The 12,358-nt window shown below is 34.2% G+C and overlaps 1 protein-coding gene across 5 annotated transcripts in view; it reads left to right on the forward strand.

The window, feature by feature from the left end:
* The window catches only part of STX17 (syntaxin 17), an 85,595-nt gene that overhangs the window by 50,657 nt on the left and 22,580 nt on the right, over positions 1–12,358 (forward strand). For all 5 annotated transcript variants that reach the window (XM_082404181.1, XM_082404180.1, XM_082404182.1 and 2 more), the window contains exon 4: positions 7,224–7,449. In XM_082404181.1, the coding sequence (XP_082260307.1) occupies positions 7,224–7,449 (226 nt within the window). The remainder of the gene's footprint in view (positions 1–7,223; positions 7,450–12,358) is intronic.

A 12,358-nucleotide genomic window follows, 5' to 3' on the forward strand; every position in this document is an offset into this window, starting at 1 on the left:
TGGAGCGTTTAATCCATTTACGATTAAGGTAATTATCGATATGTGTGTTCCTATTACCATTTTCTTAATTGTTTTGGGTTTGTTATTGTAGGTCTTTTCCTTCTCTTGTGTTTCCTGCCTAGAGAAGTTCCTTGAGCATTTGTTGTGAAGCTGGTTTGTTGGTGCTGAATTCTCTTAGCTTTTGCCTGTCTGTAAAGGTTTTAATTTGTCTGTTGAATCTGAATGAGATCCTTGCTGGGTAGAGTAATCTTGATTGTAGGTTTTTCCCTTTCATCACTCTAAATATGTCCTGCCACACCCTTCTGGCTTGCAATTTCTGCTAAAAGATCAGCTGTTAACCTTATGGGGATTCCCTTGTATGTTATTTGTTGCTTTTCCTTGCTGCTTTTAATATTTCTTCTTTGTGTTTAATGTTTGATAGTTTCATCAATATGTGTCTTGGCATGTTTCTCTTTGGATTTATCTTGTATGGGACTCTGCACTTCCTGGACTTGATTGACTATTCCCTTTCCCACATTAGGGCGGTTTTCTAGTATAATCTCTTCAAATATTTCTCAGTCCCTTTCTTTTTCTCTTCTTCTTCTGGGACCCGTATAATTCGAATGTTGGTGCGTTTAATGTTTTCCCAGAGGTCTCTGAGACTGTCCTCAATTCTTTTCATTCTTTTTTCTTTATTCTGTTCTGTGGCAGTTTATTCCACTGTTTTATCTTCCCGGTCACTTATCCGATCTTCTGCCTCAGTTATTCTGCTATTGATTCCTTCTAGAGAATTTTTAATTTCATTTATTGTGTTGTTCATCATTGTTTGCTGTTTAGTTCTTCTAGGTCCTTTTAAACATTTCTTGTATTTTCTCCATTCTATTTCCAAGATTTTGGATCATCTTTACTCTCATTACTCTGAAATCTTTTTCAGGTAGACTACCTATTTCCTCTTCATTTGTTTGGTCTGGTGGGTTTTTACTTTGCTTCTTCATCTGCTGTGTATTTCTCTGTCTTCTCATTTTGGTTTACTTGCTGTGTTTGGGGTTCCTTTTCACAGGCTGCAGGTTCATAGTTCCTGTTGTTTTTGGTGTCTGCCTCCAGTGGGTAAGGTTGGTTCAGTGGGTTGTGTAGGTTTCCTGGTGGAGGGGCCTGGTGCCTGTGTTCTGGTGGATGAGGCTGGATCTTGTCTTTCTGGTGGGCAGGTCCACGTCTGGTGGTGTGTTTTGGGGTGTCTGTGAACTTATTATGATTTTAGGTAGTCTCTCTGCTAATGGATGGTGTTGTGTTCCTGTCTTGCTAGTTGTTTGGCATGGGGTGTCCAGCACTGGAGCTTGCTGGTCGTTGAGTGGAGCTGGGTCTTAGCGTTGAGATGGAGATCTCTGAGAGAGCTTTTGCCGTTTGATATTACATGGGGCCAGGAGGTCTCTGGTGGACCAATGTCCTGAACTCGGCTCTCCCACCTCAGAGGCTCAGGCCTGACACCCGGCCAGAGCACCAAGACCCTGTCAGCCACACAGCCAGGTATCTGAGGAGTTTCTTGCCTTTTGGGAAGTCTGAGGTCTTCTGCCGGCATTCAGTAGGTGCTCTGTAGGAACTGTTCAACATGTTAGATGTATTTTTGATGTATTTGTGGGGAGTAAGGTGGTCTCCACGTCTTACTCCTCCACCATCCTGACGGTCCTCTCACTTTCTTTTGGATTGATCTCGTAATTTTTATTGATCCAATTGTTCCTCTGTTAGTTTTGGAATTATATAGTCTTTTAATAGAATTTTCTTTTCATACTTTGAATGTATCATCCTTCTGTCTTCTAGCTTTCATTATTACTTTAAGAAGTTAAATTATAATCTTACTGTTTTCTTTGTCTGGTCTTTATTCTGGTCTTCTGGGGGTGATAATGCCTTTTTTTCCCCCTTTGTTCAAGTTTTATTTGGTGTTTTTGTTGTTATGACACTAGGATAGTTGGTTGCATTGCTTATAAGTAAATTTTTCTTTTTACATTATAATGCAGTGTACAGTATTCTGATATGTAGAGTAAACAAAGTAAGGTTCTTTAGAATATTTATGAATGGTACATGTAATTTGGATTTATACATTAAATCACAGGATGTAATTGATTGGAAGGAAAAAGTTGGACCAGGCATGTTGGGTGAGAGAACCAGATGTTACATAACACGGCAAACATGCATCTTGTTTGAAGGGCAACTGCTGCAGCATGTGTAACATTGGCTGTGGTGCCTCTGAGGTGGTGGATCTATTTTTCAAGAGATCGTATTGTCTTTAGCTCCTTTTGAGCTCCGTTTGAGACATCATTTCTCCGCCTCTTCCTTTTTTCTTTTTTGGCTAAGTGTATTTTTCTCTGTCTATACTTTTCTCAGGATTTGTTGACCTTCTTGAAACGTGGATTGATTTCTTTCCTTAGTTTTGGAAACTCAGTCACTATCTCTCCAAATTTATTTTCTGTCCGTTTCTTCTAGGATTCTAAATATATGTATACTGTACCCTTCTCTAACTGTATCCTCTATGTCTCTTACCTTCTCTTCTGTATTTTTTTTTTTTTTTACTTTCTTTGTTTCTTTTTTGTATAGTTTTACATAGTTTCTTCCTATCTAGTTTCCAGTTTACTAAGTCGTTCTTGAGTTGGGTCTAATATGCAGCTGAACTCATTTATTATTTTCTTTTGCATACTGTTTTTTTAATTTTTTAAAAAATTATATTTTTTATACAATTTTTAAAGATTACTTTCCATTTACAGTTACTACAAAATATTGGCTATATTCCCTGTTTTGCACAGTACATCCTTGTGCCTATCTTACAGCCAGTAGTTTGTGCCTCCTGTTCCCCCATCCCTCCCCTACCGTGGTAATCACTAGTTTGTTCTGTATATCTGTGAGTCTGCTTCTTTTTTGTTATAGTCACTCCTCTGTTTCATTTTTTAGATTCCACATGTAAGTGATATCATGCAATATTTGTATTTCTCTGTCTGACTTATTTCACTTAGCATAATGCCCTCCAAGTCCATCCATGTTGCTGCAAATGGAAAAATTTCGTTCTTTTTCATGGCTGATTGGTATTGCATTAAGTATGTATACCACACTTTCTTTATTCATTCATCTGTTGATGGACACTTACTTTGGGTCCGTATCTTGGCAGTTGTAAATAACGTTGCTATGAACACTGGGTGGGGTGCATGTATCTTTTCAAATTAATGTTTTGGGGTTTCTTTGGATATATATCCAGGAGTGGAATTGCTGGGTCATGTGGTAGTTCTATTTTTATTTTTTTAAGAAACCTCCATACTGTTTTTCACAGTGGCTGTACCAAATTACATTCCCACCAACAGTGTACAAGGATTGTGTACTCTATTTTTAAATGATACTCATTCTTTTCTAAAATCTATATTTTGCTTTTTATAGTTTCCAGTTATCTCCTGAATTTTCAAGCTTGATACTTATATCTTGGAACAAAATAACCATAGTTTTATAAGTCACATTTGCTAATTCCCCTATTAGATGTCCCCTTTGGATGTTTCAATTGTCTGTTGTTTCTGCTGTTTCTTCATTATGTTGTGTATGTCCTCATGTGCTTGATTGTCTTTGATTGGTGGACATTATATTTGAAAAATTATTTATGGAAGTTATTGATAGCTAGGGATGATGTTATTTTCCTCCAGAGAGGATGTTCATTTGCTTCTAAGCCTCTGGGGTACTAACTTCCAAGATTATACTATTTCAGAGATTAAGATTTATATTAGCTACACAAAAGATAGGAAGCCAAACTGCAGTTCATGCAAGGGCTGATTTATTTCAGGATCACCTGTGCTCCTAGGGTGCAATTCTTTTAAGATTCCAGCCCAAGGCACCATAGTGCTTATCCTTAGCAGGTCCTGGCATTGGATATTTTACCCTGAGATTTGTGAGGCTGTCAAGCACTCTGGTAAGCAGATACCCTCAAGCAAATGTGACCTAAATTCAGGACTCATATCTCTGGATTTCCATCTTTGCCCAATTCTTGGCCTACAAATTTCTCGCTATCTTGTTTGCTTTTTGATGCTTTTGAATTTAGTTTTCTTTTGGTCTGTTTTGTGATTTATGTTGCTTTCAGCTTTTTAAGTAGTCATTGATGGGAGGGTTATTTTTGAATTATCCAGCCTGCTATAGCCAGAAGCAGAAACACCTACTTTATATTTTTCACATATTAACTTTAGAGAGACTCTGTAGCTATATAGTAGCTGTCCAATATAGTAGCCCTTAGCCACATATAATTGTTGAACACTTAAAATGTGGCTAGTTTGAATTGAGATGTGCTGTGAATGTAATACATATGCCAAATTTCTAAGACTGACTACAAATAAAAGCATGTAAAATATTTCATTAATAATTTTTATATTGATTACATGTTGAAATGATAATGTTTTGGATGCATTGGGTTAAATAAAATATATTAAAACTAATTCACCTCTTCCTTTTTACTTTTTTAATGTGACTGTTAGAAAATTTAAAATTACATAGTGTATGGCTTGCATTTATGGTTTGTATTGTATTTCTTTTGGATAGTATAGCTATATAGTAAAGTTGTTGAGAACACATGCTCTGTAGCCTGAATTTGATTCCTGGCTTTACTTTTTACTAGAAGTGTAATCCTGGGATATTTTCTTAATTTGCTTTTAATTTTCTCTTCTGTAGAATGAGAATAACAGTAATATCTATTTCAAAAATAAATTGTGAAGGTAAAACAAGATAAAGAAGGTAAAGCACTTAGCATAATGGACAACTTACAGTAGTGTTGATACAAATTTAGCCATTATTTGTGTTTTTGTTATTATAGTATCAGATTTTATAGTTAAGTGGGTATTTTCTTTCTCTCCCTTAACATTTTTCCCTTCACCCATAGTAATAAAGAGTTCTTAAAGCTAGACACCATAATTTGACTGGAGATGTAACATATGTACAGATTCTATAAGAGGGAAAGAATATGTCAAAGGCAAATGCTCATTAGCTGCAGAAACTTCTTAATGCTTCTCCAAAGTAACATCACCTAAAATACCTCTATGAATTATGTAGCAAGTACATAACCAAGTTATAACTGTAGTCCAGAAAGGAATCACACAGCCAAGAGATGGTGTGTAGGAGACAGTATTTTTCCAGGACTTGAGAACTGGACTGTAGTCCTAATTCTGCCACTGTGTTCAGCTGGACTCTAGTTTTCATATTGTAAAATTGTGAAGTTGAATGATCACATAAGCCCCTTAGGGTTCCATGAATTTTACATCTAAAATGCTTACGTATCACATATTTTTAATCCACAGTCCAATTATCTTTAGGTTTTCCAGCTCACATGGGGATGGTAAGAGTGGACATAAAGTTAAGTGAAGTATAGAGTCATGATAGGATAGAGGTACAGCTTTTTGATTCACCCACAAAATCTTACAAGATGCTTTCGGTGGTAGCTAAACTATTTTTTTTTTCAGAATTAGCTTTAATTTTAGTAGAATACAATAGATACTTTAGATTGTATTAAGGTACCGTATAGCTAGGAATTATGCTTATAGTTTAATAGAAAGGTTGCTGGACTTTTAAGAATACCTGGGTTTTAACCTGAGCTTTGCTGCTAGATAATTAAGTAAATCCTGAACAAATTTTGTTTTGATTTCTCTATGTGTAATAATGTGGAATGTAATAATAGGGACCATATCACCTCACTCAAAGTAGGCACTTGAAAAATTTAAGAAATCAATACTTTTTGTTCTGTCTACTGTACAGGATTTGCATTAGTGTCTGTGAAAGTACATTAGGGGAAAAGAATTTAAAATATTATATGACTGAGATCTATAATTTTAAAATAAGCATTATAGATCATTCTTACAAGTTCTGTTTAATTGTAAAAGAAGAATTGGTTTTTATGTTTTTCAAATTCTAGACCATTGAAAAAGATGAAAAGCTCCCCAGTTTATTTTATGAAGCTAGCACAAACTTAAACCTGTTAGAATAAGTTTAAACCTAGTGAAGATAGTATAGACACACACACTGTTCATGTATGCATCCATGCACACACAAACACACACACACACACATACACACATTCACATACACAGTTGTACTAAAATTCCAAATAAAATATTAGCAAATTGAATCCCACAGTGTATTAAAAAATTGTATATATTGACCAGGGAGGGTCTATCTCAGAAATATTAAAATGGCTCTGTACCATGAAATTTGCCCATGATTTATTATATCAACACATTAGAGAAAAATTTATAAATTATGCCAATAGGTGATTTTTAATAGCGGAGAAAATCGTTACATAAAAATCCAGCAACTTCAGAGAGCAGTTCAAAGTAAAACACCAATGAGATAAAATGTAGTACTGGCAGTATATGGGGAAATGGGAACTCAAACTTTAGTGGTAGTGTGAGTTGTTAAGCCTCTTGGGGAAGAACTGATAATAGCTATTGAACTAAAAATACATATTATCCTTTGAGTGAGTACTCTAACTTTGGGGAATCATTCCTACAAAATGTAGTATAATAGTATATGCTAGAACACTAATATATACTGTTACCATATATTAGGATTTATAGTCTAGTACATTTGTTTCATAGTTTGTAATAACTAAAAACTGGAAACAACATGAATGACTTTAATCACTGGAGGAGTGATCGAATAAATTATATCACTACTATGGAATATGGTACAATCATTGACCAGGAGGGATATCCATTATGATATTGTTAAGTTGGGGTGTGGAAGTTTGTCAATTGTAGATTATTGTGCATAATGTAATTCGTTTTTTATAAAAAGAAAGGCTGTATGCGCTTATGTTTGTATGAGCAATAAGTATGTGAAAGGACTGAGTTAAGAGAAGTGGTAGGATTGGTGAAGTGGGGAAAACTAACACAACATTGTTAATCAACTATACTCCAATATAAAATAAAAAGTCATTAAGTCTTTCTTGATGTGTTTCTGCAGTGTTTCATTTATTATGAAGAGCATTTGTTACCTTTGTAATAATCACATTTAATGAAGGAAAAAATGGTAAATAAATTCAGAGTATGAGGATGTGAGTTCTAAAGAAGCTGGATTTGGCCAGAGACGTGAATAAACAGAAAAGTATTAATCCATACTGTCTGTTGTAGAGAATACTTCTGATTTCCATTGAAAGCCATTATCACAAATTACCTCTGAAAATAAAGATATTTTATATTAAGAGATGGTGGCTTTAATGATTTTTTTTTCTTTTACAGCAACTCCGCTCCAATATCCGAGAAATGGAGAAGCTTTGTTTGAAAGTCCAAAAAGATGACCTTGGACTTCTGAGGAGAATGATAGATCCTGTTAAAGAAGAAGCATCAGCAGCAACAGCAGAATTTCTTCAACTCCATCTGGAATCTGTAGAAGAACTTAAGAAACAATTTAATGATGAAGAAACTTTATTACAGCCTTCTTTGACCAGATCCATGACTGTTGGTGGTAATGTACTAAGTCTTATTCTTGATCATAGTATAGTAATGCAGTTATTTAAGTTTACCTCCTTGTATTGATATTGCAGATTATATATAAATTTCCAGGGATCACCTCCTAGTCCAGTATGCTGAATTCTTGGACCCTGAGTGTACTTGGAAATGCATATCCTAAAAGTTTTACAGGGTAAAAAAATTGAGGCTATGCTGTATAGTGAGGAACTTAAGGGCTTCAAGTACCTATTTGTGCATATATTAAAAATAAATTTTAAAATATTTCCTAAGGAGAATGTCATCCTTGTCTGCAGAGTGCTCCTCCCTCATCTCCAGGTGCAGGGGTGGCCTAGGCAGGCATGCTTCTTTTTTAGGCATTCTGGTTTTCAGAGGGCATGTTAGATCTATCTCCCAGAAAAGTCTGCATTGGGGGTCATGCCATTAACTTTTATGAAGTGATACTCTAAGAAAGAGGCCAATGAAACTTGTCATGATAACTCTTGTAAGGATGTAATTGATAATTGTTGATTGCATTGTATAATGTCTGTGTAAGGAACCCTGAAAAAAATTCTTGGTTTAATAGGTAGTAGTACTTCAAAGCAATTAATCTTTTTTATCCTTCTGGGTATTGAATGGCATAACTAATAAGATTTCTCTACTTGAATTGTTTACTAGGATACTTAAATCTAAATTTTTTAATTGCCAAAAGCCAAAATTTTGAACTTTCCTGGCTTTGTTTTATAATTGCTGCCCTTGTATTTCCATTTTTGTTTTAGAGTTTCTCTTTTTAATTTATGCCATCTTGTTACAGTTTATATATGTTCTAAGCCACCTTAAAACTTTATGGAAAAGATGCGGTATAAATAAATTACAAATTAGAATACAATCTGAGAGATGTTACAGCTGACCAGTTTTCCTCTTTTTATTTACCTAGGAGTTGGGAGGCTCCTATATCACTCCCTGTCTCCAAAGCCAGATTATTTTTAACGCTGTATTTTCAGTGCTAATGATACAGTTTTACAGGGAAATTTTTTTTAAAAATAAAAGAAACATTTAGGCCACCATCCAGAGTTTCTGGGTAATCTTGCTTTTATTGCCTCCTTAGTACCTAAGCACATAATACATAGTACTTGGCACATAGTGGACCATTAATAAATGTTTTAGAAATATGAATGAATAAACATCTTTGTAGAGACAATTTTATAATTTCAGATGTGGTCTAATCACTTCACTCTGTCGATAACCACTACCTAACAACACTGCCTAAAGTGTTGTTCTGGGGAGAAGGAGATGTTAGCACTCAACCTTGGTCGAAGAGTGTTTGGGAAGAATGCTTTTTGATAGTTTGTAGTTACTGTTTACATCATCTTGTTCATATGTAATTATCACCTCCATAATGATGCAGCTGAATGCTGTTCTTACCATGTAGTGCAAACCTATACTTTATGTTTATGTATAGAGAAACTGGACCTTATAAGTTCCATGAGATTAAGGAGTCATCTTATCTACCAGACATTGTGACAGTTGTGATGACAGTAATAACACTGATAATGTTGGATTTTCTGGAAAGAGTCACTGGCATCAGTCTCTTCTGCTATTTAGTTTTGAATTACTATCACCAGCAATTCCCTAGCAAACAAAAATTTTGAGTTCTATTTAAGTATTCTAGCTTTAATTTGCATTTTAGTATTGCATTGTTTGTGTTTCTACCAGTAGGATTGTTCGGGCTCAACAAATTTGGGTTTATATGTCATCAGAGGAATTGGGTGATTATTAGAAAAAGGCAGTTTACCCAGTTTGCTGGCAATTAACTTTCTCTGTAGGGAGCTGACTGGTGTTAAAAAAAATGTTGGCAAAATTTGAGGAATCATGTGTACGGAGGAAGTGAAGAAGATTGGGGCAGAGCCAGAGGATGAGGGAGAAGAAATAGGTGAAATTTGTTTTCCAACTCTGTTGGTTCTCAAACTTCTCAATTCATGGAATACCAAATTAGCTAAAGAACTAATCACTTGCCACTGAGAGAAACTACAAAATTAAATCTCTGCATCTAGTGCTGATTTAATTGAAACAGTCATTCTATTTATAAAATCAGATACCTAAATTATACCTAAAACAGTGTGTATAGTTTCAAATTCTGAACTGTCTGCTGGTCAGATTGTGCTTTGACTTTGAATCCATTGCCAGCATTAAGCAGTTAAAATTAACTGTCTCACCCAATGCCTGAGTATTTCACCAAATGTGAAGTTTCTACTAGGTTGTGTTAAATCCATAAATATTATTAACAAGTAATTGAGAGGGTGGGAAAGAAGAAGAATAACGGAAAGAGAGCAACTAATACATAAGACGTTAATAGTGGGGTAAGAACTGGGTTTGCTCCATGTGTGGTCTTCTTCTAGCTGTAAACTCTTTTCTGTCATTCTACATGTTTTTATCCTGTGCTGTTTTTTTCTTATTTTTGCTTTAGGTACTCATAATAGTAATGACAGCCTATACAGAAAATATGTGTTTGATTTGCACAGAAATTAAGTGCCTTAAAATACTTTTTCCTTTAAAAATTCAATCTGATTATAAATAAATTGGTTGGAGACATCAGCAGAGATTCAGAAGCAATGTTGCCACATTTCCATGACTGAGATCAAAATACAAAAATAGTTTTTCATTTACAGAGAGAAATAACAAGTAGAATAGAATGTTTTATGTTCTCTGGAGAATGAAAGAAGCTTATTAAGTTTAGGGGGAAGCTGTGATGATTTTGCTGTTTCTTTTGTCCAGATTCCTAGAGTTCCTAAAGCAAATCTTCTCTGCCGATCTTGCTTGATCTGAGAAACTCCCTTCTTTCTCTCTTGTGTGTCTAGTTCATTTTTAGCATATTGCCTCCCACCAAGAGAAGTGATGAGCCTACACATTTGTTTTGTATTTAGAAAGGTGTATCAAGGCATACAGAGCAAACCAGTGCTTCTCTCTGTCTTTGTCTTTCTTACTCCCCATCCAGCACACACATTTCATCAGTGCAATAGAAACAGAATCTTGTTACATTTTAAACAAATATTCACAAAAGGAAAGAATCCAACCTTAGAACTTCTGGGAACTTCAGACCAGCATATTGAATTTAATGAAATATTAGATTTTATCACAGGTATATATATACACTTGTATTGAACAGTTTTGTAAATCATGTAGATGCTTTTGTATATTATTCAGAAGGTGTGTTTTGTATTGGTTTTAATATTCTTAAAAATTCTCCTCTGCAGCTTAGTTAAGCCATGATTTAGAAGTCATCTTATTTCGATGGGTAGGTTTATGTAGATGATCAGTAAAATAATGTCACTATGTTAAAGCTGTTAGAACATGAAAGAATTCAGGAAATGCTTTTGAATTAACTTAGATTTATAATGGAACTTTTTCTAATGTAGTAAAATTTAGTAGAAATTCCTTAAATATTGTGTTGTAATTCTTACTAGAATCATTGCCCTTCGTGATGTATGGAGAAAGGTGAGGGGCAGAGAGAGAATATGTTTAGACACATAGAAGGGAGAAGTCTTATGTCCGTGTTATTAAACTTATTTTTCACATGAACTAAAAATATCTTAATGTTTATTTGAGTTTATAGTCAATAATGTTTTATAAATAGAATTTGAAAGACACTGGTGAGTGATACGTATAGTCCATGTGCCCTTTACACTTGCAGTTGTTTGCAAGTGGATGGAACTGAGATTGTTATGTCATATAAAACAATAGCAATTTTGACTTCTGTGGACAGGATAAGAACTCTTTAGCCATCTTTCCTGCAGCTATAAGCTATCTCTGTGTTTTGCCTCATCATGTCTGTAGCAACTTGTAAAAGTTCAAAGTCAATGGATGATCACTGAGATATAGTGATTTTTAATACAAGCTGGAATAAATGAATTACGGAAGTTGTAGAAATTAAAAGATTCCTTTCTCAGTTGTTAGTCACGCCTCGAGTTGATTAGTGATGTTCCGAGTTGTAAGTTTACAGCAGGATTTTCCATGGAAGAGAACAGATTTCTTTGTTCTAAGACTCCATTTGAACTAAGATGCATACGCAGTTTGGTTTCAAGTGAAACATAAATGACTTAAACATTTTTTATTTTTTCACTGAGGGAAATCTTTTGTGTTTGCTTAAAATGTCAAACATTTCCCATCCCTTCATTTTTTAGATCAAGAATTTATGTAATCAAGATAATAATAATTATTTTGTTATATATCCTGGCATATTTCATTGGAATCTTCTCTAACAGAACGAAGATTATGGCTTAAAAAAAATCTCGAGTGGTGTTATGTTTATAAAGTTCTGCTTTACATTTGATCTGTTAATGATAACAGTTATCACTATTCATCATCCTATTAAAGAAGTTGGGAGCTCTTATTACAAAAGCAATATTAAGTAGAAGAAAGATCTTAAGAGTAATTACTTTGATTGAAGTGAGAAGTATTTTTATGTGATAACTTAAGACATAGGGTAAATTACTCTTTTAAGCATTTGTAAAAATCAGAGCTTTTAAAATGTTGGATATTTGCTATATGTTGTAATGTAAAGCATATTCTGTATTTGATGTTTTTGCTCTTCCTTTAAGGTAGGGAAATGTATTCATTTCAGTGAAGATTCAAAATTAAAAGAACACTGTCAATTCTAATAAGCCTACAAATTAACTTTTAATCAACTGACTGTGCCCTTTCTAAACAGTTCAAATGGGTTTTTTTCCTCAAGAGGTAAAACATTCTCAAATTTTGAAAGTAAAATAGTAATGCAGTTTGTTTTTGTTTTTGTTTGTAATGCAGTTTTATAAAATACCACTTCTATATTGTATGTCTTTTACTTTATGCTTTGGCAAGACCAGACTGCTGATTTTATATTAAGCTATATTGGTTTTTTTTTGTTTTGTTTTGTTTTTGAGGACCTTTTT

This window comes from Balaenoptera borealis (genome assembly GCF_965194805.1).
Source record: "Balaenoptera borealis genome assembly, chromosome: 8".
Taxonomy (NCBI): Eukaryota; Metazoa; Chordata; class Mammalia; order Artiodactyla; family Balaenopteridae; genus Balaenoptera; species Balaenoptera borealis.